General features: G+C 35.5%; 1 protein-coding gene across 2 annotated transcripts in view; it reads right to left on the reverse strand.

The window, feature by feature from the left end:
- Nucleotides 1-27,941, reverse strand: part of FAT4 (FAT atypical cadherin 4) — a 222,997-nt gene that overhangs the window by 59,968 nt on the left and 135,088 nt on the right. For both annotated transcript variants that reach the window (XM_023505628.2, XM_012551888.3), the window contains exons 7-9: nucleotides 17,156-17,336; nucleotides 5,280-5,530; nucleotides 365-4,714 (exon numbers count right to left, since the gene is read on the reverse strand). In XM_023505628.2, coding sequence (XP_023361396.1) covers nucleotides 365-4,714; nucleotides 5,280-5,530; nucleotides 17,156-17,336 — 4,782 coding nt within the window. The remainder of the gene's footprint in view (nucleotides 1-364; nucleotides 4,715-5,279; nucleotides 5,531-17,155; nucleotides 17,337-27,941) is intronic.

Raw genomic sequence — 27,941 nt, forward strand, 5'->3', positions numbered from 1 at the left:
CAGTTTTTGTGTATCCAGAGACCTAAGAATGTATTTTTTTTAACATTTTCAAATAAAACAAAACTATTTTAAAATGTTAAAAATGCATTTTTTAACTCTTTGATTGTACAAAAAGACATGGAAGGCTGGAGTGGGCCAGAGTTTGTTAGCCCCAAGTTTAAATATAATGTCAGAACATGAAGAACAAGCATTGTCTTTCCTGTGGGAAATTCATACTTAGTTCTATATGATCCCCATGTAAGAATCCCATCCTCCAGAGAAAATGGAAATCCAACTATGATTTAGAAGCTAAATCAGTAATTAGCAAACACCAAAGGCTGTTGAATTCTGAAGTCAGCTCAGAAAAAAAAAATGATGACCCTACCTGTAAATCCAGCTTTGCAGACACAATTGAAGCTCCCAGGGAAATTCTGGCAGATAGCCCCATTTTTGCATGGCTTGGGCAGGCATTCATTGATGTCTCGCTCACAGGCCCGTCCGGTGAATCCTTCTGGGCAGCTACAAGAGAAGCCTCCCACCAGATTGTGGCAGGTGCCACCATTGTGACAGGGAGATGGCAGACATTCATCGATGTCTGTCTCGCACCAGCTCCCAGCATACCCTGGCAGACACTTGCAAAAGAAAGGCTGGAGAGGCTCGTTGGTCACAATGATGACTGGGAGACTTTCGTGGCTCTTCATGGTGGGACTCACTGCCAGCCTCCTGAGACAGCTCCCTCCATTCTGACAAGGGCCATGGACACATGGATCATGATCAACAGACTCTACCCTCACTCCACTTTGCCGGAGAAGGATTTCCTTAATGCTTTCAAAAAAGGTGGCCACACCACTTGGATTCACATACTGGTTGGTATTTCTTTTCACAGCGGCCAATAAGAAGGTCCTATTGTTCTCCTCATAGGCTCCATACAGCTGCACAGCAGTCCCGAGACCCGTCAACTGGGAGCTGGCAATGCGTAGAAAATGGAGGTAGTGATTGGTCAGAAAATCTCTCACGGTTGGCACACTGAGGCGGAGGAGGATGCTGTTATCCACAGTAGCATTGGTAAAACCAGCAAAGAAGACCCGGATGTTATTGCTGACTGCACTGTGCAAGCCATCATTACTAAGGACCGTCAGGTCAAAGGTGCCATCTGTGGACCTGGCTTGGGAATTCAGGTCACAAGTGCCACTAGGGATGCTAAAGAGACTTGTTACTCCAGAAGTCAGGGAACAGTGAAAACTGTCTAACACATCTGGATCCTGAGGCTTCACACTGCCTAAAATCCCACCAGGAAACAAGTTACTGAAATAATGCACAAAGATTTCAACAGTTCTTGGTTCGGATGGATTGTCATTCTGGTCTATGACTCGGATATGGACAGTCCCTGTGGAAGACATCTGAGGAATGCCAGAGTCTCTGGTAATCACCGATAGATAGAAATCACCAATTTGTTCTCTGTCAATCTCTCTGGTCGTAGTCAGAACTCCCGCAGTGCTGAGACTAAAATAGCTGGTGGCTGGTCCTGTACTAAGCAAATAATATGTAAAGGGACCTTGATTTGGAGGGAGATCAGGGTCTATGGACTGGAGGGTCATCACCAGAGTTCCTGCACGCTTGTTTTCCATGACCTCACCTTCCTTAGTAGATAATGTGGGTCCATTGTCATTGATATCTTCCAGGGTTACCAATAAGGAAGCACTCCCTGTAGCTGGGGGGGTCCCCAGATCCACAGCTAAGACAGTTAAATTATAGACAGGAAGGGTTTCTCTATCAAGCTCAGCAGTCACAGTAATCTGTCCTGTCTGGGGATTAATGGAAAAGACACCATTTTCATTCCCTGAACCAATAAAATAGGAAAACCTGCTCCAGCTGGGTACAGAGTCTGAGTCAAAGGCACTTACAAAGGTCACATGTGTTCCTATGGGCACACCTTCACTGATTTGTACGTTATAGATCTCCAGGCTGAAAACAGGTGGGTCATTGGCATCCAGGATGGTAATATTCACAGTTACTTCATCTACGTCTGCACCACGGATACTCCCAGAATTTTTGGCCAGGACTTTCAAAGAAATCCTCTCTTCTTTTTCTCGGTCAAGAAATCCAGATACATAAATCTGCCCTGTCCTTGAATTAATCTGAAAACCTTTCTTTCTGCTAGTACCAAAAATCAAGTAGTGGACCTCCCCATCAACTCCCATGTCACGATCACTAGCAAACACTTCTCCAACAACAGTCCCTTTGGATGCTGCCTCAGAGACTTCAAAATAATAGAGTTTTGAAACAAAACGTGGTACATACTCATTGGTTCCTTTCAGCTGGATGTTCACTGTCGCAAAACTGCATCTCTCTTCATCGGGGACATTGAAGGCTTTGACTGTAAGATGGTAACTCTGCTTTGTTTCATAATCTAAGAATCCTTGAGTAGTGATGACGCCAGAGTTGGGGTCAATGACAAAGAGGTCACTATCTGAAGACTGCAAAGAGTAAGCAATCACAGCATTACTACCCGAATCAGCATCTGTTGCATTGAGGCGCATGACTGTGGTTCCACTGGGGGCATTTTCCAATACTGTGGGAGAGTACTCTTCTGGAATGAATATTGGAGAGTTGTCATTCACATCAAGGACATTAATAATGATGCTGCAGTAGCTGGTCCGTGCCCTCCATCCTCCATCTGTAGCACTAATTGTCATTTCATGTTTCTGGTGTAGCTCATAGTCTAGGGGTTTTGCTAGAGTTAATGTACCTGTTGAAGCATTAATTGCAAAAAGGCCATTTTCATTTCCTGAAGAAATATGGTAAGTGATTAGGCCATTCATTGCTGCATCTCGATCACGAGCAGATACAGTTCTGACTATGGAACCAACACTCTGGCTCTCAGGGACTGTTGCACTAATGTGGCTTTGAGAGAATTCTGGGCTGTGATAGTTTTCCTCTGTAACAACGATTTGAACTGTGGCTTGAGATGAAAGTGGAGGGTTTCCTTTGTCCCTGGCAATGACCGTCATCAAAAAGTTTTGGTTTAGATCAGATATGAGAGAAGAAGCAACAGAAACCCATCCTGTAGTGCTATCCAACTTGAATTTCTCCACAGGGGTTTCATTTGAAATGAAGTATTCAATTTCAGAATTTAACCCAAAATCTTTATCATCTATGGCAGTGACTTTGAGAAGCTTTGTCCCAACTCTTACATTTTTGGTAACAGGAGTGAAATATTTACTATTAAGAAATTGAGGGGCATTATCATTACTGTCCACAATATTGATGGTAACAGTTGTCTCACTTAGCAAAGAAGGACTTCCTCTGTCTGAAGAAGTCACAATAAAACTATGTCTATTTATATTTACATTACTCGAACCAGTGACATTTCGGTATCTTAAGGCCTGCTTATTAAAAATTTCTCCGGTGGTGGCATTAATCCTGAAAAATTCAGATTGAGATTTAATGAAATAGAAAACTTGGCCATTGGACCCTTCATCTGGATCTGTTGCAGAGACCTGAGCCACTTTGGCACCAATTTCAGTGAGCTCAGGACAGTCCAAGTAGTAGGATGGCTTCTTAAATCGTGGGGCATTATCATTGACATCTGTCACAAAGATAGCAACATCTGTGCTGACCGTCCATCCAGAGTCATGGGCAGAAACTCTGATCCTGTAACGATCGGTATCTTCCCGGTTGAGAGGCCGACTGATGATGATGTCTCCTGTGCTAGGGTTGATGGTAAAAGGAAGACTTGTATCCGTTATAGAGTATCTGCTAACAGCATTCACACCAATATCTTCATCTGAAGTCGTGACTCGAGTCACCGTATAACCCAGGGGGGCATTTTCAGGCACAGGGGCAGTAAAGATTTGGGAGAATCTTGGGGCATTATCATTTTCATCTAAGACATTGATGATAACTGTCACTGTGGTACTCTGGGGAGGAGTGCCTTTGTCTGAACATCTCACTGTGAGTACATACTGGGATACTTTTTCCCTATCCAAAGACCTGATACTTCTAATTTCTCCAGTGCTGTGATGTATACTAAAGCTATTTTCAGTATTACCGTTGACTATGTTATACTCTAACTGCCCATTGGGTCCACTGTCCTTATCTATTGCAGAAACAGTAAGTATTGTGCGAGGGGAAAGATTTTCTAATATTTCTGCCACAAACGGGTCATCCTTGAAAACTGGTGAGTTGTCATTGACATCTAGCACTGCTATAGCCAGTTTCTCATATGATGAGAAAGGAGGGAAGCCAGCATCCCTGGCTTCTATCCATACCACATATTTCTGTACTGTTTCAAAGTCCAGCTGTTGACTGATGGAGACTTGTCCAGTCAGTTGGTCAATGTGGAATGCACCTCCAAGATTGCCACTTGCAATAAAATAGGATAAAGGTTCCCCTCTAGAAGAAGACCCAGTAATGGTGGTAATGAGAGTGCCAATGGGTTGGCTTTCGGGGAACAGAAACGTGTGTTGTTTAGCTCGGATTTTGGGGAAATCGCCTTTATTCCCAAATCGAACAGTCACTGTTGTTGAATCCATCTTTGGAGATAAGCCACCATCTTTCACATGTACAAAAAATGTCATTTCTGAGGCTGTATTTAGGAGTTCAGCTGCCATAATTGCACCACGCAAGGGGTCAATGTGGAATTTTTCAGAATTTCTGCCAGTAAGGGAATAATGAAGTTCAGAATTGGGTCCAGTGTCAGGATCAGTTACAGTAACTGAAAAGACAAATGAACCTACAAAAGAGAGACTAAAGTTACTGTCATTGTTACACATATTGAACATTTTAGGAGTAAAATATTATTGGGAGAGTAAAATACTGGATGGATTACTTGAATTTAATTTTTCCAAGGATAGATGATCTTTTCTCTGCTTGATTATTCTGAGCTCCAAAAACTACAATACATCCTAATGTGGGGAGAATGTATTTGATGGTCCATGTTCTCTGCCTTAGATTTTATGAAAGTAAAAACTCTATTTTCCGAAAAGTCACTTTTGCTTTTACTATATATAAAGCCTGAGCCTACATGGTCCATTAGGTGACTAGATTTGGTGCCTCTTTGTAAGATTCAGAGGAGAACAAGAGGAGATCCTTGGCAATCAAAACTTCTGGAAGACTATCTTGGAATACTTAGCTGTCCACAAATAGAACCTAAATGAAAAATTGTTCTGCCCAGGGATTCAAATAATTCTGAAAGTCACATGTTTGCATATGTACAATCTTGCTGAATTAAAATAAACTACAACAATGATGTAGTATCATTCATTTTCTGATTCAACTGAGTCACATCATTGGATTACCTGAAGGAGTAGGTGATGGGATATGAGTGACATAAGGATGATGCTGGAATCTCGGTGGGTTATCATTGACATCTGTTACAGTGACAGAGACACTGGTGGAACTGGAAAGGGGTTCTGGGAATCCACCATCACTGGAGACTACTATCAATGTATAGTTCTCTTTTGTTTCTCTGTCCAATAAGGCACTGGTGATGATCTGTCCTGTAGATGGATTGATTGTGAATTGGGAATTTCCACCAATGAGTCTATAACTAAAGAACAAGAGGAAAAAAAAGAAGCACATTTGTCACAATTTTTCAACAATAAAAGCTCTATGAAATCCTGTCTCCAGCCTCCAACAAATATTAACTATTTGATCCTTGCCAAGTGACTTTCTGCTCAATATCACAGTGAACTCTGACAACAAATCAATTGCTGATCCAATCAATGGAAGGGATTTCCATAATGAATTTCCCTACCTCCCATCTCTGCTGAAGAAATCATAGATAAAGATTAAAAAAACTTAGAATTTTAGCATGATTCTTAAATGAGTATAAGAAATGCAAATTAATAGATTATAAATGGTTCAAAACATAAGAAATTGCATACAAGTAAAGACTATGAGTATAAGAAAAATAATTCTTAAAAAGAAATGATAATTGAAAATCTTTATTCAGAAAAGTCTAATGTCCTGAGATGGATTTTAACCAAGTTATAAAGTGTTCTAAATTGCGTAGTGCTTAAAAGTGAGTTTATTAAACATGTTTAATAAAATTAAGATTAAATGTAAGCATGTATCTATGAATTCATGACTAAATTATAGTTTTCAATTCTGATTTCAAATTTATATTTCTTGAATGAAAATAAATTATTATTGATAGCAATGAAAAAAAGAGCTGACCTGGCTTTAATTGCCATTTCTGAGATCTGGGAACACACATATTGATTGTGTGATCTTGTGCAAGTCACTTAACTTTCTTCTCTAAGACTATAATTTATCTATTTTTTATTTTAATAGCATTTTATTTTTCCAAATATATGCAAAGATAGTTTTCAGCAATTGTTTTGGCAAAACTTTATTTTCCAAATTTTTCTTCTTCTACTCTCCCTTTATGCTCCCCAAGACAGCAAGCAATCCAATGTAGGTTAAACATGTGCAGTTCTTTTAAACACACTTCCATATTGTAAGAATGTAATTTATAGAAAAGGCTCTAGCTTATACTGGTGAAGTGAATTTCTTCATGGAGATCCCCCTATCAGTGAAATCTTGTCAGTTCCTATCTTTATCCCACAACAGATAGTTATACATTTCCAGAGAAGATGCATTAGAGTTTTATCCGTAAATAACAAAGCACTCTAAGTGCAAGATTGACAACTTAAGAAATGTAAAGTTTTATTCACTAACACAAAGGTATTAATGGTTACTAACTTCTTCATTTATCATCCTTCTATTGACTTTTTATTATCAAGAAAGGTCAAACATCTTGTTATGCATTTTCATATTAAGTAGATTACTGAATTAAGTTCTAAAGTAGAAGACTTTAGATTAAGGGTGATTTTTCTTGTTTATTGTTTAAGAAAAAAAAAATCACTGTTCTAAACAGATAGGTAGTTCATAGAGTGGCCAAAAAAAAAATAAAAATAAAAAAAAACTTGAGAAAGAGTAAAGGAAAAAAAATCACCAGTCTGTAAAATTTAAGAAATGGCTATAATGATATCTTAAAATATACAGGTGGCAAGGTATCATTTTCTTGATTTTTTTCTTTCTATTTATACAAGTAAATATTTCTTCCTATTTCAGAAGTTATAAATTGTCATGGTTGTTATTCAGATGCATTTTAGTCTGAATTCATAGAGAGATGGTAATACTAATCAATCATTGAGGATTTATAAAAAGATCTACTATGCACCAGCTATTGTGCTACCTGCTGGGCACATATATAAAAAGAATTATGCATTTTCTATTTGCAACTTCAAAGAGCTATGAAAATTCCAGTCCTTATCACATTGTTGTTTTTGTTGTTAGAAATTTGCCTATAGGATGGATAATATATTACTTTTGCTACAATCACAAACCAAGAAGATTATAAACTGTTCCATTCACTCTGCATTGAAAAGGAGAATGCCCATGTTGATGAGATAACAAATTCAGAAGAGTATTAACTGCTTATTAAAACTTGGATTCTTGCCAGTGATATGTTAGTCCCTTGATCTCTCTCTCCACTCTTGGTGATCAAGGCTCTAGGAAAGCAGTTATCGTCCCAGTGGTATTTCAGCTCTGTGAACACTATTACAATATAATATGATACAGATTTGGAAACTGTCCAATAACTTTAAAAAGAGAGAAAAACAATGATTTCTTGCATTATAACTTTCATCACAACCTTTAATGATAAGATCAAAGCCTAATCAGAACTCATGTGCTGTAAATAGTATAGCAACTTTTTCTGTTTATAAATGAATGTGAGGGAAAGAAAAATTGAGCCAAGTGAATGCTAGCCAGGGTCATTTTTGAGCTATTTTAAAATTAAAATAGTGATAAGCATGACACAGCCCAGAGCTGTTTTAGAGGTTTAATGACTCCTTGGATAAATGAAGATACAGTTCTTCAAGGTCCATTAATCTCTCATAAAAACCCTATTATCAAAAAAACATTATCAGCTTATTATTTTCTAGTGCATTAGCCTTGCATTCACATTTTTACATGAAACTGTTGTGGTATATTAGAGGGCATTCTGAAGGAAAGTTCTCAGCCTTAACTCTATTTCTACTAGCTGCATGATTTTAGGCACTTGCTTTCCTCATTTGTAAAGCAAACTCCTCTGTTTAGTGTTTAAAGCTCTTCATCACTCACAGTATTTGAAGTTTACAAAATACTTTTCAGACATGATCTTATTCAGGCCTTCAAACACCCTGACTTAAATAAAAACTTCTGTCTCTAGAATTACCAATGGTCTCTCAATTGATAAATCTGATAGTCTTCTCCAAATTTCAAACTTACTCTCAACTACATTTGACACTGTTGATTCACTCTTTGCTCTTAAATACATTCTCCTTTCTGGATTTTCATCACTCTATTCTGTCTTGGTTTTCCTCCTATTTCCCTTCTGAGTCTCCTGTGTTGGCTCATGGTCCAAAGGATACTCCCTAATTGTAGTGACTCCTTAAAGTTTTTTTCCAAGACTTCTTCCCATCTTCCTCTGTACTTCAGGAACTGGTAAACAACAGCTCCTGTGGGTTCAGCTATCACATTACAACTTTTAATTCTATATAACCAGCCCATCTCTCAATCTCATATCATCATTTGTCCAATCAACACTTCAACTTGGCAGTATCAAGGACATCTCAAACTTAACATGTCCAAAAACTTAATCAATTTTATTCTTTCCAAAATCTTCACCTCTTAAAAATTTCCCATTTTGGCAAAGATCCCAGATGGATTTTGTAGCAATCTTTTTTAAAATTAAATTTCTTTCCTTTATTTGTTTGTAGGCAATTTGAGTTTTGTCTTATCCTCAGTTACACTTAATAAAATGAATTTAGGTCCTCCTATCTCCAAGTCTGGTGCCATAACCATTGTGCCATCTTCCTATCCCTTTGCTTAGATTTCTAAGGTATTACCAAAATATATTTTAACATATGATTGAAGGCATATTTTCAAAATAACCACTTCATGTCTATTTACTTTTCAAGGATCTTTTAAAATAAATATTTAAAAGTTTATGAGCTGGATAAATGGATAAATGGTCAAAACATTAAAAATCATATAGTCTTTAAATCTTTGTTGCTTCTGAATTTGAAACTTTTTCTTTAATCATACCCATTTCCTAAATGAGCCCTGCTGAGGTCATTTTCATTCCCATCTTCAGAAACTTTTGTTCTCTTTGCTTATCATGGTGTCCCATTCTTCCTATCTGCCTCCAAAAGCTGCCTTTGAATTTCAAATTCTAATTCAGGGCACTTTTCCTTCAGAAAGCCTTTTTAACTTGTGCCATACTTGAAATGCTATCTGAGAGATAGACTGGCTTTTCCTTACAAAAGGCACATACTTATATATCATTCTATATTATTCTTTACAAAATTCTTGGTCCATAATAAGATTATAAGCTCTTTGATAGTAGGACCCTGACTTGTATGTCATTTATGAGTTTTATTCATTCGATCATTATATTATACATGTTTTATAATATATAAATATCATATATTTACATATTGCATGAATATAAAATATAAATATATTATATAAGTATAAAAATAATATATAAACATAGATTATACCTTTCATTCTCCCTTATTTAATAGCAAACTCACTGAGGGCAGTTTCAATAAATATTTTTGAATGAATGAATGAGTGGAACACACAAATACTTAATATGCATTATAATAAGTATATTTTAAAACAAATCCTATACTTTCACAAATCAATGTATCTATTTTATTACAGTTGTGCCATGAAGGTGATAAAACATTCTAGAATCTCCTGGTTCAAAGGAGAGGGGGAAAAACATCCTTTTAAGATTCTTAAGGAAGGCCTCATGGAAGAAGAAGCATTTGAAGGATGGATAAGATTTTAATAGAGCTAGCAGTGAAAGAAAAAAAAAAAACTATGTAGGAAGAGATAATGAGATATGAGAAAGCAGTAACAGCAATATAACATAGTTTGGAGAGTAATATGCAGATAGAATAAAGTAGAGCCGTAAAGTAATTTGGGGAAAATTATAACCTTGAAAAGAAGATAAAAAATTGCACACTCTATGTGCTTTCTGATCTCTCCGTCTTTGCTGATTCCTGTTATTTCCAGAATGCCATCCTCCTGTTTTTATCTAAAGTCAATCACAAATATCATTTCCTTCATGTAACCTTTCCTGGACAAATCATAGAGAAACTTCCTTTCCAGAACTCTCATGACATCTATGGCACTTAATTTAGACTTTGTAATTTTCTTTGCACTCTAATTTTTTATTTATTTTTCTGCCTTCCTTCCTTCCTTCTTTCCTTCCTTCCTTCCTTCCTTCCTTCCTTCCTTCCTTCTTCCTTCCCTTTCTTCCTCTCCCTTTTCCTTCCTAGGGGAGGGGAGAGTTCTGTAATTTCCCTTCTTTATTAACTATTACGTTTCTGAAGGGAAAGTATGTTTTATAGATATTAGTACTCATCTTCTTCCATCATCTCAAACACTCAGTAGTGTTATTTATTTTCAGCTTGAGACTTTGCAACTTAAATGAACCTTTCCAAAGGTAGATTCTTGGAGTAAGTTGGTAAGATTTTAGAAACTTTATTATTATCCATTTAAATAAATGTGAAATATAGATGGTTTCCAAAGCATATAATTTTCCATAGCCTCAGGCATTTTATTTTACCTTTAACATAATTAGAAGCAAGACTCAGTGCCAGGTGTGGTAGCACATGTCTGTAATCCCTGCCACTGGTAAGGCTGAGGCTGGAGGATCTCTTGGGGGTGGGAGTTCTGAAGTATAGTGGACTAAGCCAATAGGTATTCACATTAAATTCTATCTTATATAGGGTGTTCCTCTGAATAATGGGGTCACCAGGTTGCCTAAAAAGGAACTAATTGGCCCTGGTTGGAAACAGAGTAAGTCAAAGTTTCCACATCAAAGTGGAAACAGGTGTATGAGTGATTTTTGTACTTCCAGCCCAGGGGAAATAGAGACACCCAAAAGAAAGTAGAGAAAAAGAGAGTGGGAGAGAGAAGAGGAAAAAAGGGAAGGATTGAGTTGGTGGTGGCTATTAACAAGGTATTTCACATTACAAATAATGATTCTGCAGGAGAAGCTGAGTAAATGATATCATAAATGGAACTTTATGTGCAGAAAGGTTAGGTTAGTTGAGATTAAGGAATAAACTGATAGATTGTTTATGGGTTCCATTGATACAAATGTGATAGCAAGATAAAGAGAGAAAGAACCTCATCATGTTGGGTGCACCCCCTGTGTCATAATTTTGGAAGGACATGGACAGGAGGTACATGGGATAGACAGATATGGATGGACTATAAAAATATCTTAGTTAATGAGATTTCAGATCCACTTTAGTCTTAGAATACTATTCTATCATGATCTTTGGTACTTTTCTCCAATATTTGTGAATTCTAAAAGTTCATATCCTTTAGAAGAAAGAAAGTGGAAAAAATGAGAACGACATTTTTGACTACACCATGCTGGGCTGTTTTCTGCAGGACTGAATTAAGCAGCATTAATAACTAATGTAAAGTCATTTTGAATTCCCCAAAGAATTCATCAGCTCACTGTGGGTAACGCTGAAGCTGCCACTACCATTTACTGTCTTCATTATGTCTATTCAGAGAAAGGTTTGCTTCAATAATAAAAACTAATCTAAAAAACCAAAACTAAACTTAGTACAGAAAAGAATCATATTTTGGTAAATAAAATTAAACTGATGTCTTTTGATTGATTTCAGAGGAAACCTATAATCTTATTTTGGCTTTTTCAGTTTTGTATCACAACTCCTAACTCTGTATATTACCATGGAGACTTGATGGAGCAGGACGGCTTTTGACATTATCCTGAGTTTCTCAGATTGTCAGGGCTTTTAACCTAGGGGGAACTTCTGCTGAGAAACTATGTGGGAGTCATGCAAAGAAGTCAAGCTTAGAGGCAGAGAAGAGAAGGAAGGCTATAAGTCTACTGGGCCTTCAAGCTTTTCTTTCTGGCTCAGTAGAATATGAGAGGGGATAAAAGCTGACTTTGCAAAAGAAAAAACAAGGAAATCAAGTGGAACCAAGAATTCGTGGCTTGGTAACGCATGAAGGGAGGTAGTGGAGGGCCAGCAAGAGTGGACTAGAGAGGTGAACAGAGCATTTGAAGAGAAAGGAGGTAATAATGAGATCTAGCTTACAGTACCTGTCTTTCCTTTACACTCTTGGAAATCTTGGAATTCCCATATACACACTACCCTTTACCTGTCTGTTTACTTTCTTCCCTGCTCTCCTTCTCAATAGGTGGAAAGGAGGAAGGGAGAAGGGAAAGGAAGAAATTAAACCCCTCTTGGCTTCATATAAAATTCAATTCTGTCTTGTTTGCAATGATTATTCATGTTTTTATTATGTTTAAAATTGCCATATGAGTACATTGGATGTGACCATTAGAGTTATTTTAGTCAAGCCTAAAAGCCTTGCAATTTGAAATTACAAGATAGACACCTAACCCAGAAGTAAGAAATGATTTTCCCCAGCTCACAATGAGGTGGACATGAAGTTTAAGTTGGGAATTACTGCAATTAAATGGACTCTAATTCATATCTCTGTTCATATTCCCAGACAATTTATGAAACTAAAGAATGATTTAACAAGAAAATGAGCCAGGAGCATAAAGAGGTGGAGACTGGTGTATTTGTTAAGATAACTCTTTTGCAGACATCACCCCTGCCAACCTCCTGCCTGGCTACAATATGTCTCGATAAATTCAAATGTAAAATTTAAATCTTAAATAATCCAGGAATCTGTGAGACCACAAAAATTGAACCATGTCAGACCTAACAACACAGAAAGGTGTCTGAGAACTTCATTAAAGCCTGGTATCTCCATGCTCAGGGATATTACTTTCCATGCCTAACTTGGGTGATCCCAGTATTACTAACTTATTGACCTATTTTGGATTAACAAATGCTAACTGACTACTTGCTAATTATAGCAACCCAGAGTAGATCATATGTTTTATTTTGTTTTTGTTTTTCCCTGAGGTAATTGGAGTTAAGTGACTTGTCCAGGGTCACACAGCTAGGATGTATTAAATGTCTGAGATCAGACTTGAATTCAGGTCCTCCTGACTTCAAGGCCGATACTCTATCCACTGCACTACCTAGCTGCATTGATCATATGTCTTTAAATTATTTAACATATATACATTAAACATGGCAGACATTGGTATTAGAGGATAGCTGGTAACCTAAATAAATTGTGGTTGTGTCTTGAATCTGGGGTTAGGAATACCAAGGTTCAAATTCTACCTCTACCCTCCAACACTGTTTTTCTTAGAGAGAATGTAAAGTTCTTGAGGACAAGGTCTATTCTATTTTTGTCTTTATATCCATTATATCAAACACAATTTCTGATACATAGTAGATTTTTCATAAATGATTGACTCTGTGTGCATGGGCATGTGTAGGTAAGTCACACTCTAAATTTCAATTTTAAAATCTTTAAAATAAAGATTATATCTGTAATACCATCTCATATGATTGTTGTGAGATTAAAATGAGCCTTTAAAGTATTATTTAAATACTGAAATTTTGTGGATAGTTATAAGGGAAAAACAATTTAATCAAATTATATTAGTCAATACACATAAAAATTATGTCATACAAATGAGATAGTGGGTATAAAACTTTTGCAAACATTAAGACATTATAATCCCAATAGAGTTGGGATGTAAAGTTCCATCCATATCCAGAGATAAAATTATACAGAGTGAAAGAGGAGCAATTGGTTGTTGTTTGTTTGCTTGTTTTTTGTTTTTCTTTCTCATGGTTTTTTCCTCCTTTTGATCTGACTTTTCTTGTATAGCATGATGAATATGAAAATACATTTAGAAGAACTGAACATGTTTAACCTATGTTGAATTGCTTACTGTCTTGGGGAGGTGGAATTGGGGAGAAAGGGAGAAAGAAAAACTTGGATAACAACATTTTGCAAAAGTGAATGTTGTTTTCAATCTATCTTTGCATATAGTTGGAAAAATAAAAAACTATTAAAACATTAAGGCATTATGTAAATATCAGCTATTATTGTTGTTGTTGTTATTGCTATTGAAGTCAAATCATTCTTCTAATTTGCTTTGATGGAGAACAAATAGAAATTATCCAGGATTGCTATTATTGCTTTGTGCTGAATGTTCTTTGAATATTTGTGCAGGAGGATAAATAGACTATGTTTTTGTATTTGAATAAAATATTAATATAAGTGTTTCTTCTACCATTTCATTGAAAACATTTTTAGGACTCTTCTAGTATTGGACAGGATGATAGGATGACATGTGCTATATCTTTTTCAGACATGATTTTAACTTCTCTTAGGTCTTTCTGTTTTGTGAGATTTGCATTCCACATTGAGTATTTGGCATAGTGATAGCTATTAAAATATTCTTCTATGTTTTTTAATGGATTATTCTGATGTCTTGGCCACTGTGGGCATGAATGCTATTAGTAGTTTATTTTTAGGCACATATTTTAAGCCTGTGTGTGTAGTGTAAGGATTTCTTAGCAATTTATGAGACAGTAATGTATGATTCTAGACACTATTTTGTGTTTTGTTCAGTAAGTGCTAAAAGTTTATAGCCTGTAAAGATATGTTGCATAATTTCCATCATTACCTTGAATGATCTGAACTGCTTATTCTATCTGGACTCCCTAAGAATGACCTTTTTGTTATGATGATGTTAATTATGATTTGTAGCTAGAGATACAGAAATATCCCTTGGTCCAGAATTTCTTGTATTAAGAGGCCAATCTGCTTCAGAGGTATTGTAACCTTATTAAATGTGTTGATTATTGTCATACAACCTTAGTTGACATTTAAAACTCTTATTAATGAGCTTTGAAAGGTTATTCTCTATATTATTTCTTCTGCCTCTGAGCCTTTATGCAGGGTAAATTGAATGTTCTCCTTCCTCATCTTTATGCCTTATACTTCCTTGCTTATTTCAAGACTCAATTCAGACACAACCTCTTATGGGAAGTCTTTCCTGATACCTACTTATTAATCCTTATATTTACTTATCTGCATAGAAGGTAATCTAGGTGGTACAGTGGATAGAATACTGGGCATGGTGTCAGAATATTCAGAATTCAAATCTAGCCTTAGAAATTCACTAACTGGGTAATCCTAGACAAGTCACATTATTCTCTTTATCTCAGTTTCTCATCTATAAAATGAACTGAAAAAGGAAATGGCAAACCACTTTATTATCTTTACCAAGAAAACTCCAAATGGGATCATGGAGAGTCAGACACAACTGAGACTGAAATGACAATGTCATATCTACTTCTTAATGATAATTTTTTCTCTCTATTGTTTATTTCTGATTTATCCAGTTTAACTTGTTTGCACATATGGATTTGCATGTTGTCTATCTCATTAGATTATGAACTTCTTGAAGGTAGCCTTTCACTGTATCCCTAGTACTTAACACAGGGTCTGATATATAGTAGGACCTTAACAAATGGTTATTAACCAAATAGCACACATAAGGTTATAAATTCCTTGAGGATAAAACCATTTCCATTATGCCTTTGAATCCCCTATGCGTAGCATTGGATCTTCCCATTCATTGGGATGATTAATTAATATTTTCTTAATTGAATTGGATTTATTAAATATTTACCTAAATTTGTGTTTTATAATGATTTTAATATTACACTGAACAGGAATCTAGTTTATCAAATATAAATCTAAATGTAAGCACTATCTAAGTAGTAGATAGAAGGTCTAGTCTTTGTGTTTGTCCTAGTAGCAATCAAAAGAAGAAGTTGGCATTTGGTTTTTCTCTGGAAAAGAATTTGCTTTGCTCACCTCCAGCTAATTCAAGGCCATTTAATTTCTATTTATGGAAAGAATAAAAATAAAATTTTATCAAGCAAAAAACATTCAGAGAAGGGAAACCCAAGGGGCCTTAAGATCATACCACAAGAGGATTAATTGAATGAATAATGAATGGTTCACCTGGAGAATAAAAGATTTTATATTACTAGGAAGTGGGTTAGGGTAGACAAAAGCATGTTAAAAATCTTCTAATATTGTCAAGAAGTTGTAAGTGGAAGGATTTTCCTTCCTTATTCCAAAAAGCAGGAATAAATGAAATGGCTGAAATGTGTTTCTAGCTAGATGAGAATCAGATTGAGACAAGGTCAATCATTCAAAAAACATTTATTTAAAGGCAGAGATAAGATAGTGGAATAAAAAGGCAGGAACTTATCTTCCTAAACCCCTCCAAAAACCTTTAAATAATGATTCTAAACAAATTCTAGAGCAACAGAACCCTAAAAAAAAGATGAAGTGAAAAATTTTCCAGCTCATGACAACTTAGAAAGTTAGCAACAAAGGTCCATTGCACTTAGTTGACAATGAAACACAGTCCAACACAGACCCTCCAGCACATCCTGGATCCCAGCAAACCAGAACCAGGGCTTGGAAGCCACTAAAATAGCAGCAGCAGAGATTGCTTCTGATGCTCCAACCCACACATGGATAAGAGGGTCAAACAACAGAGATTACAGGGGTCTCTTTGCACTGAGGCAGGCCTCTGTTGTTTTGCCCATCCTTGCATCCAGATCACAGTTCTAGATGGCAGTGCGAGGGTAAGGAGGAATATGGGCACACCAGAGGTTGCAATCACAATGGAAAAGGATCCTCCTCATGTTCCAGAGCAAAAAAAAGAGTGCTTGTCATCATTCACAGGGCAGAGAACAGACCAGAAGAGTAGACCATAGCAATTTAGAAAAACTGAAAACTTACAGTTCCTATCTCTGAAAACAACTTCCCCAAACTAAATTGTTTTAATTTGCATTTCTCCGATCAATATTGAGTAAAAACAATTCTCACTCGTACTTATAAGACTGGCTAAAAAGATAGAAAAGGAAATTGACAAATGTGGAAAAAATGAGACATTAGTGTGTTATTGGTGGAATTGTGAACTTCTTCAACCATTTTGTAAAATAAATTGAAACTATACCCAAAAAGGTCATAAAACCGTGCAAATTCTTTGACCTAGCAATACCATTACTACTTTGGTATAACTTGAAGGATGTTTTGTGCACATTTCTCCTCTTTCCCTGCCCAGAGATCTAGTTATTATACACATACCAGAATCCCTCTGGTAACAAGGGATTAGAGGGAACATCAAATGACCAATGGAAAGGTGTCTTACCTGATGACTGCATTAGTTGAGGCATCTGCATCTGAGGCACTAACAAGCAGCACATCTGACCCAGTTGGAGCATCTTCTGAAATAGTGGCAGAGTATGTCTTATGGGCAAAAGTAGGAACGTTGTCATTGACATCACTGACTATGACATTCACAGTGCCAGTGCCAGTGAGGGCAGGAGATCCTGAAGGAAAAACCCAACAAAGGCAATTATTAAGGCTAAGATAGTATATTGATAATGCTAAAAAGCTGTCTTAAATGAGATGACAGGTAGTTTACAGTCACATGGGCTATTAGCTCTTTCCTATAGAGGACATTTTCTCTCCAATTTCTGCCATACATTATCCACCATGTCTAGAATTCACTTCTTTATTTCTTCATTTTGGAACCCCTATCACTATAAAAGGCCCAGATAAAATGCCATTTCCCAAATAATGACTTTCCTCATTCCTTCAGTTGTTAGGATTTCATTCCCAACCCTTCCAAATAAATTACTTGAATTTATTTTCCATATTGTTTATATTTTTCTGAGTTTACACATTATTTCTCCCCAAAAAACTAAATTTCTTGAGGGCTGAGGTACTTTCATTTATTTTTTTTCTTCTTATCATTAGCTTCTAATATAATATTTGACACATGGCAGACACAAATTATTGAACTGAATTCTGTGAATATTTAATCTGTACATTAAAACACAAGTGAACCAGCCTATTTATAAGAGATTATATGAAAAAAGAGTGATGAGCTGGAACTTAGGAAAATTAAATCAAATCAAAATCAAGTCAATAAGCACTTATTAATGATCTATAACAATAAGAATAGAATCACCATTCAAATATTTGTAAACCAGTATTCCCTTTAACCAAAATGTGGTCTCCTCATATATGTGTGTGTGTGTATGTAGATATATAAATTTATATATGTGTGTATATTTTATATATATAGGTATTAGAATTAATATGACAGGATGCATGGTATAATAGAGATAGAGCTGGCTTCATCATCAGGAATGTAAGGATTTAAATCCCACAACTTCTGTGAATATGTTTGTATATGGTGTATGTGCATATGTATGTATTTGTTGTTACTCAATTGTTTAAGCTGTGTCTGTCTCTTTATGACTCCATTGGGGTTTTCTTGGCAGAGATAGCTCATTTTACTAATGATGAATTGAGGCAAATAGGGTTAAGAGATCAAGGTCGCATAGCTGGCAAGTGCCCGATTTGAATTTGCATTGATGAGTCTTCCTGACTCCAGACCCAGAATTCTGAGTTACCAAGCTGCACATATGTATGTATGCATGTATAATTATTATGTAATACATGTGTATATGTTGATAGCATGTGTATGGGTGTGCAAACAATTATGTATTTCCTCATGGAGAATTTCCTATACCAATAAAGTCACAATTTGGCTAGCCCCTGAGAGTGGGTCAAAAAATGGGAATAAATAAACATGAAACAAAAATTTCCAGTGTGCTTTGAGCCAAGGATTGAAAGAAATGATACCATATGTAAGTTTATATTCTCTTCTCTCTCTCTCTTTCTTCCCCCCTTTCTCTCTCTCTCTTTCCCTCCCTCCCTCCTTCCTTCTTTATGTCTCTTGGTGTGTCTTTCTCTCTTTCTATCTCTATCTTTCTGTTCTCTGAGTCTTTCTCTCTCCCTGTCTCTGTCTCTCATTTCTCTACTCATCTTTCTTTGTCTATGCCTGTTTCTGTCTGTCTCTTTTTGTATCTCTGTATTTCTTTGTTCCTTTCTGTTTCTCTTTCCTTCCCTCCCCCCACCTTCTTCTTCTTCTTCTTGTCCTTCTTCTCCTCCTTCTCCTTCTTTCCTCTCTCTCTTTTTCTGTTTCTATCTTTCTGTTCTCTGAGTCTATCTGTCTGTCTATCTCATTTCTCTCATATCCTTCTTTGTCTGTGTCTGCTTCTGTTTGTCTTTCTCATTTTTAGGGATTAAATACAATTAGAAGGCTGTATGATACTTAAAGAATCAAGCCCCTAAATTAACAGCAAAAACTATAATTTTATTAAAAATAAAATATTTCATCCTACAATCTCTATTTTCTTTGCTTTGGGAATTTTATTTGCAAGCAGGATTGTGCCAACTGATGCAGCCTGGCCCTTAAAAACATTTTAAAATTCTAATCCTTCTTAAGCAGCAGTACTGTTAGGCACTGGGTATTGAGGAACGCTAAAGCCCACGATAGGTTTTGTTCTTTGAGATGGCTCCCATACTGAAGTACTAATTTCTGTAGGGCTGAAAATTTCATCCAGAAATAAGGCAATGGAGGAAGAGTAAACCTAAAACATAGGTTAGTGATTCAGACAACAGAGGTCAAAGGTGTAGAGACAGTTGGTCATTGTAAACATGAGGCTCTAATTAATCCCAAGTCACTTCTGGTGAATCCCAACATAATTGAGGGCAATGTTCAGCTTGGGTGAATCTGATCATGATGGATGACATGGGTGGATGCCTGTTAGGGAAGGATTATGTAGTTTCATCTGGGATTGATTTACAAGAACCAGATGCAATCAGAAAGAAGGGACAAAAGGCAGTGGCGTAGCTGCGGTGTAGATGGAAAGTGAACTCACAAGGAGTATAGAATGTCAAAAGAGCAGCAAAACTTGCCTGACAGCTGTTGAAATGTGAGTGACTGTGTTAATGCAAGAGAAAGGGAGGACAGGAGAGAAATGGGATTCAAAATTTAACTACAACATGTGGATGGATGATGAATTTTGTTGATATGCCTCAACTAAGCATGTAAGAAAATCATTGTGACAATTTGCTATAATTGATAGCAAAAATTTTACAGTGTATATAACTTGTTAGGAGAAAGGGGATTAGGGATAAATTTGTATACTTGTATGATAACAATAGATCACATCTAAATGGACCTGTGATATTTTCAAAGGTCTTTACCTGTGTAACTTCACTTCATCATAGTTAAGAACAATAGCTAATTAAAATAACTGTTTGGACATGCATACTTATATTGTATTTATTTTATACTTTAACATATTTAATATGTATTGGTCAGCCTGCCATCTCGGGGAGGGGGTGGGAGGAAGGAGGGGAAAAATTGGAACAAAAGGTTTGGCAATTGTCAATGCTGTAAAATTACCCATGCATATAACTTGTAAATAAAAAGCTATAATAAAAAAATGACCTTTCTCCTGAGACCTCAAAAAAAAAAAAAAAGAACAATATCTAATACAAATTAAAGCACTTTACATATACAGGGTGTCCCAAAAGTCTTAGTGCAGTTTAAAGCCATTTTATAATAAAATAGAAAATTCATTAAGACTTTTGGGACACACTACATTAGGTCAGAAGATCTTCAAGACAACTTTTTGAGATAGCCGCTATTATTATGCCTATTCTGCATATAACAACTAATAGCAAGTATTCACATAGAGTTTTAAGGTTTGTAAAACACTTTCTAATATTATTTCATTTGGATTTCATGAAAACCCATGGAGGCAGAGGCTATTATTATCCTTCTTCTCCAGTCAGGGAACTACCCAAAATCACACAGCTAGTATCTGAGTCAATATTCAGACTCAGCTCTTCCTGGCTACAAATTTAATCTTCTGTCTATTGTGCACTAGATTCCTACAAGTGTGACTATAATGAGTCTGAGAGACTAAGGGACTTACCTACCCACGATCATATAGCTGGTGGATGTCTGATAAAAAATTCAAACCCAGGTGCTCCTGACTTCCAATCCAGGATTCTATCTGCTACTTATATTTTCCCCATAGTATTCATACTATAACCCTTGAGTTATTTCCATTGTACCAATATACACTTCTAAATTTTATATAGGTAATAGTGTATAATTATGGGGATATTCAGCCATTGCTTCCAATAAAGGCTAAATTTCATGCTTTTATATGCTGAATATATAAATGCAATTCAATTTAAAATATGTTTTGAGGTATGAAATAAGCTGTTAATAAAATCCAAAGAAATATAATTAAATTAACATTGATTCAGGCCTGTGATTGGTATGAGGTGAAGTCTCTTTTGCAACACAAATTCAAATCACAAACAGGAACTAAAAAAGAAAAAAAAAGAGCAATATGGAGAATTAAATGTCCATCCAAGATAAATATTGCAATGAGAATAACCCAGGAATGCACATCTGTCAGCTGCCTGGATTGAACTGCTAGAGGCAAAGGGATTGGCATTGCTTTCTGGGACTTGGGCATAACTTTGGAGTGATTTGTTTTCTGTAGTCACTAGACTTTATGCAAGTCTACAAAATACTTTATTTTTCTAATGGTGGATCATTGAATTTAATGCAAGCATCCTTCAAGCCTATGCAAATAATATTTTGAAAAGTGAATCTTCCAAAGGCAAAGATAGGATCATCAGTTTAGATAATGAAGGATCCTTAAAGTCACTGAGTTTAATCACTTCATTTTATAAACGAAGAAACAGGCTAGAAAAAATAGGTTACCCTTGGCACCATTTTTCTTCTCCATGCTGTGAATAATTCTCTTCTAGCAATACTCACGTCCAACATAAGGACTCTATGATATGTTGTCCTTCCTTAGGTTTTAGTCCTCCAAAGTTCCATGCCACACAAGACAATGTGAAGCAGCAATTACAAAAATGTGCCTTCACATCACTACTCAATAAATCAAGGCATGATGACTAGCTGGAAAAGCTTTTAGTGAGGACCTTTGCAGAAGTATCAGCACCTCCCTCCCCCATTAAACTGCAATTTCCTTTAGCTGCTCAAGGCCAAGGTTGACCCTGGTCCTGCTGGCAGATGTCCAAAGTCTGTCATTATAAATGCTAATGAGGGAAATTTCTCCTTCATCTACTGATCATGCTGTCATAGAAATGACCTTTAGTATATCAAGTTGACCCCAAATTTCCAACAGAATAGTTCAGCAACTCTTCTGCCAAGCATTAAATACACAAAAGAATCAAGGAAGACTGAGTAAATGAACAAACACAAAATATACATGTGTGTGTGTGTATTTATGTGTATTTGTATATGTATATACATATCTATGTTCGTATATATTTGTATATGAATATCTGTGTGTGTATTTGTATGTTTATATAATATATGTGTGTACATGTATATTTATATATCTATATATGTATATATACAAACACATATATATCTACACATATATGAGGATACACACACACACATACACACACATATATAATTTTATATGTCTTTACTATAGAAGATCATTGAACTTGGAATGAAAAGACCTAGTTATAAGAAAGTCCCAGCATTGACACTTCTCCAAGTATATGACTTTTAAAGATTCAGCTAGAAAGTGCATTCAATTTAGAAAGAAGTTTGATTCAAGTTTAGTTGAGCAGTGTACCTCAGTTTCTGTGGTCAGCAAACTATGGCCCAAGAGTCAAATATGGTCCACCACATGTTTTTGTATGGCCCATTAGAGTAGATTTTTTTGCACTTTAAAATAGAGTTTTATTGTATTTTAAAATGTAAAATACTTATAAAAATGTCAGCTGATTTGGCCTTCAGTTAATAAGTAGCTTGCCAAATTCTGCTTTAAATCTCTGATCCAAAGACCCAGGGCAAATCCCACTATGTAACTCAATTTCCTCTACAAAATACTGATTGAAATACTTTTTACTAAATTGATCCCAGGATCTTGTGGGGAAAAAGAAGTACTTTGTTTACAATAAAGTTCTAAATGTGAATTTCTATTATCATTATTATTGCTGTCATTAATTTTATTCTTATCTTTTTCCATGGAATATAGATTAAAGGATATTGGAGGAAATTGCTTTTCTGATGTGTGTGTGTGTGTGTGTGTGTGTGTGTGTATAATATACTTAAAATTCTGCAGACATTTGCACAGATAGATAAAATAGCTACTTTTTGCAAATGAAAAAAAATGTGTTAGAATAAAAACACATTTTGTATGGGTTCACAGAAAGAATCCTTGATATAACTATCATAGCAGACAAAGCAGCAGGATAAATTAGATTTCATCTTGGTTTCATATGATTTTGGTTTATTTTTCTAGGTATCTACATTTTTAAACCTTTTCATTCTATAATTTGGAAATTATAAGTAGTTGGTATGGCAACATCTGTTAAAATATTGTTCTTAATTGTTTGTGGGTAAGTGTCATGTGAGGGCAATTGTGGGCAATAATTATGACTGTGTTATTGGTCCACTTTTCATAAAATTTATTGGTTGAATTCTATGTTTATAATCCAGAAATTTGTCATCCATCAGAACCTAAGAGATAGCAAGCTTCTGACAAATAAATCTAGCCTCTAGGTCATGTCTTTTTATATCCTCAGTGGGGACCAAATTTTTATAGCCTGTATCCATGGCACATTATCTTCACCGTTTCCTTGTATGATCCACATTGATCATTAAGTTTCAGGTCCTTAAGAATAAGTACTGTTTCTGCTGGTAAAGATTTTTTCCTAAGTTACCAACGTGGAGGGTGATTTCCTCCTTGAAGGGTGGGTTTCCTCCATTTCCATGAAAAAAAAAAAAGAAGATCCCAGGAATGTAGCTTTTTGCTAGATGCTTCAATGTCAACAAGCTAAACACCTGGGAAGATAATTGGGAGCAGACAGAATATCATCAAATGATGATTATAGTTCTTACAGATTTGTTTGACCTATTTAATATATACTTTTAAAAATACTGATCAATGCCCTTTTTCCTCTTTTCCTGTGGAAATTAACTATTCTAATGGAACATAGGTTTCCTGAATACCTGATTTTTTTTTGGGGGGGGGGAATGCTATCCAAATCAGTTATCATCTATTTTAAGGATCAATAGAGTACTATGAACTATTACATCCACTAATTCTATATAGTATGGATGCACACTCAAAATCTTCAATGTCTATTTTTCTTTGGTGTCACATTATGTATTTTTAAAATCATTGAATCCAAATGATATTTTGATAGCAATGGAGAAATAGTCTGTTCAGTATGTTTTGGTTGAATGACATAAGGACAATATCTATTCACATATCAAATTATTTATAAGATGTGTTGGTTCAATTGCTTTCATTTGGAAGTCATATTTAGTTTTACTGAAAAGATGACAAACGCTAGGCAGAAGTACAATGGGCTTAAATGATTTTATTGAAAAGTATCATGTATTTACATGATTGAACATGTATAGCCTACATCAGATTGTTTGCCATTTCAGGAAGTAGGTGGAGTAGGAAGAGAAAAACTTGGAACTCAAAAATGAATGCTGAAAATTGTCATTATATGTAATTGGAAACAAATTTTTAAAAACTTAAAAAAGAAGAAAAATTTTAAAAAGAGAAAAAAAAATGTGTTTCATATCTCCTGATTTTGATAGTGTTGTATGGTGACATAGTTTAAACAGAGAACATTTTTTCCCAACTGGGAAATTAAATATTATAAGTTTTTCACTATATTTGAGTCTATTTTATATATTTGTACAACACGAATGGGCCATGGCTGTGGAACAGAGCCAAACATTTTACAGCAATTAATAAAGTCAATAGTCAAATGCCACAGAGCTTTTGAGTAGCTTGTTAATACTTGCCAAATTGATAGTCAGTTATTCTTTATACCCCTGAGATTTTCTGGCACACCTCTTTTGATCCTTGGGAAATATATTGTTTTCTTGTAAATGTTTAATAGATTTTTAAAAATAATATAATCTATGAATGCTTTGTACAAATAAAGTACATAAAATGTAATTAGTCTATTTTTGCAGAGAGCACTGGTGTTATTGTTTTTATTATTATTTTACTAAAGTGGATGTCTCATTGTGGTATAAAGGTGACCCTATGATCTTAACAGTTATACCAGGGGTTCTTAAATGTTCTGTCAAGTTGAAAAGACTTCATGCATAGGGGATTAGGAATAGATTCTATGACTGTTGTCCAAAGGGTAATCAAATTGAATGCAGATTGATTCATTCCAAGAAATTAGTTTACTAAGATAACAGATTTTTTTCAGTTAAAAAACTTACATTGACTACTAATTTAAACAATACAGATGATTGTACAATCATCTGTATTGTTGGAGGGAGTACCCACGAATGAAATCATATATTCCTTTTTTCCCCCTTAGGCAATTGTGCTTAAGTGACTTGCTCAGGGTCACAAAGCTGGAAGTGTTAACTGAGGTCAGATTTGAACTCAGGTCCTCCTGACTTCAGGAGATTTCTATCCACTGTACCACCTATTTGCCCCCAAAATCATATATTCTTTAAGCATAGCATTAAAGAAGAAAATAGTACCTGTAGCATTTTTCATGAATTTCATTTGGTGTTAGTGAAATTAGAGAATTGTTAACTGATAATTAGAGAAAATGTTAGAGATATGTTAACTGATTAAGTTATTGAAAAATATACTGGTGGAAGTTTATGATTGACAGTCTTTTAAAAGAAGCAAAATTCCTCAACACTATTCCAAGAATACTGAAGAGAGATGTAACCAGCTTCTCACCATGGACCTGCTTTGCTAATATAAATAAGAGTTGGGAGAGTGAATCCAGAGTGTCTATGCAAAATATACATGTATATCCACACTCATAAAATACAATAATTTTGTAGGGGACACCAGCAGTGGGGGGATTTAAAGGATTTTTAAAGGTTTCTGAAAGGCAGAGGTTTGGGGGATAGCTATTGCCAAGGAACAAAGATAGAATATAAAATGTGAAGAATATTAAGCCCCTTTAAGGTGGTTCACAAAATATGGTTAAGGGTAGTACAATAAGACTGGAAACATACATTTGGACTGCTTTGTGAAGATTTTTAAAAACCTAAAAGGAGGAATTTATTTTTGATTCCAAGTGTCATAGGGAACTGTTGGAGTTTCTCAAGTAGAGGAGTAATATAATCAGAGTGAAGATGAGAGGGAATAGAGCTAATAGTAAGGGAAATCGGCTAAATAAGATAGGATAGGAGCAAGTTTGCATGAAGCTGGCAAGGAAATGAGTCATGAGAGAAAGAGGTGAAGAAAATTGTGGAAAAATGGGTTGGGCAATGTAAAATAAGGAGGAGGTTAAAAAGAAGGATTGAAAAAAGCTATTTTCATGGGCAGATCTATTGCAGGCATTTTCATATTATGAATATAGTAAGGATCTTATTGAAGGATACACAATCACCCAAGCTCTCATGCCTACCAGCATTAATCTAATATAACTGTTATATTCCCAATTACTTAACGTTTAGAGTATCTAAAGTTTTGTTTATTTTCCATGTATTTTAAAAGAAATCTGACTATAAAACTGAAACTTCTAATTTTAGCCTCATTCCTAAAAATCACTGCTAAAACATTTAGTTATTACGTAAAATAAAAATGTAACATTTGTTCTTTTCTTTTTCATTGGAGTCATGGGGAGGGTGAGATGTGGTTTTGAACCAGGGATTTCACTAATACAGGCATCTCCCAACATAAAACTATCTTCACTACTGTAGATTAGCAATTTATCAATAACATATCAAAAAAGTTGTCTGAGGCCCAGTAAAAGGTTAAATGACTTGCACATGCTCATATGGCTAGGATGTGTCAAAAAAAAAAAATATGGTGCTTCAATATTCCAAGGCCAGTCTTCTAAGGCACTATGCCATACTGCCTCTCATTTGCCCACTGGCGTGTGTAAAATGTGGGAAATGACTTTTTAAAAGTTTTGTTCTGTTAAAATTCATGCCATATAGAGAAAGGAGGTACCCTACAACCTGGGGAAATGGCATCCATGAAAGACATGATGGAAACAGCCCTGGGATGGGAATTCAAAGACTTGGATTTTCATCTTGGCTCTGCCATTCAGCTAGCTGTGGGAGCTTTGGCCAAGACACTAATACCTGAAAGGTATTGCCTGGATGGCTTCACAAATCTCTTCCAGCTACTAAATTATATGATTCCAGACCATCTGCCTCTTTCTGAGTTTGGGTTAGGCTGAAATTCTCATTAAAAATTCTTTTTATTGAATTATTTTTAAAATATATTCACCTTTCCAATTACTAACACACACACATACACACACACACACACATACAGTACAACCCCCTTACACACCACTACCAATAACTAGTGTTTGCCATATGGCCTTGTTTTATGGGTCTTACTCTTATAGTTAAACTTCCTAAAATTATAGAGGTTGAACTGCAAAATTAGCTTGCAAACAATGACTTTATAAGGTGTTATATGCTGTTTAAGTAAGAGTTTACCTCATGACTGGAAATTTTTATTAATACTTAGGAAAAAAAAAACAACTAGGAAAATATACCTATTTAACATTATGTCTCATTTCATAGGTTCATAGATTTGGAACTGAAAAGGACCTTGGGGGCCACTGAGTCCAACTTGCTCATTTTGTTCAGTCATTTCAGTCATGTCCAACTCTTTGTGACCCATATACGGTTTTCTTGGCAGAGATACTGGAGTGGTTTGACATTTCCTTCTCTAACCCATTTTACAGATGAGGAAACTAAGGCAAAGGGGTTAAGTGATTTTGCAAGAGCTAGTAAACATTTGAGACTGAATTTGAACTCGGGCCTTTTTGACTCCAATACTGGCGTTTTATCTGCTCTGTCACCTAGCTGCTCATTCTATAGAGGAGAAAACTTAAGGTAATGAAATGATTCCCTAGCAGTCCTAGCATCTGAGGTGAGATAGGCTTTTCTGACTCCAAGTTCAAAGTCCACATTCACATTCAATGCTGCCACATGCTGGAGGGTGGAATAAAAGTTAAAAACAAACAATGATATCTCATGGAGTTTTCCTGAATAAAGCTATTATATTTTGAATATATTAAATCAGATACTTTTT

Source organism: Sarcophilus harrisii, chromosome 6, assembly GCF_902635505.1.
Source record: "Sarcophilus harrisii chromosome 6, mSarHar1.11, whole genome shotgun sequence".
NCBI lineage: Eukaryota > Metazoa > Chordata > Mammalia > Dasyuromorphia > Dasyuridae > Sarcophilus > Sarcophilus harrisii.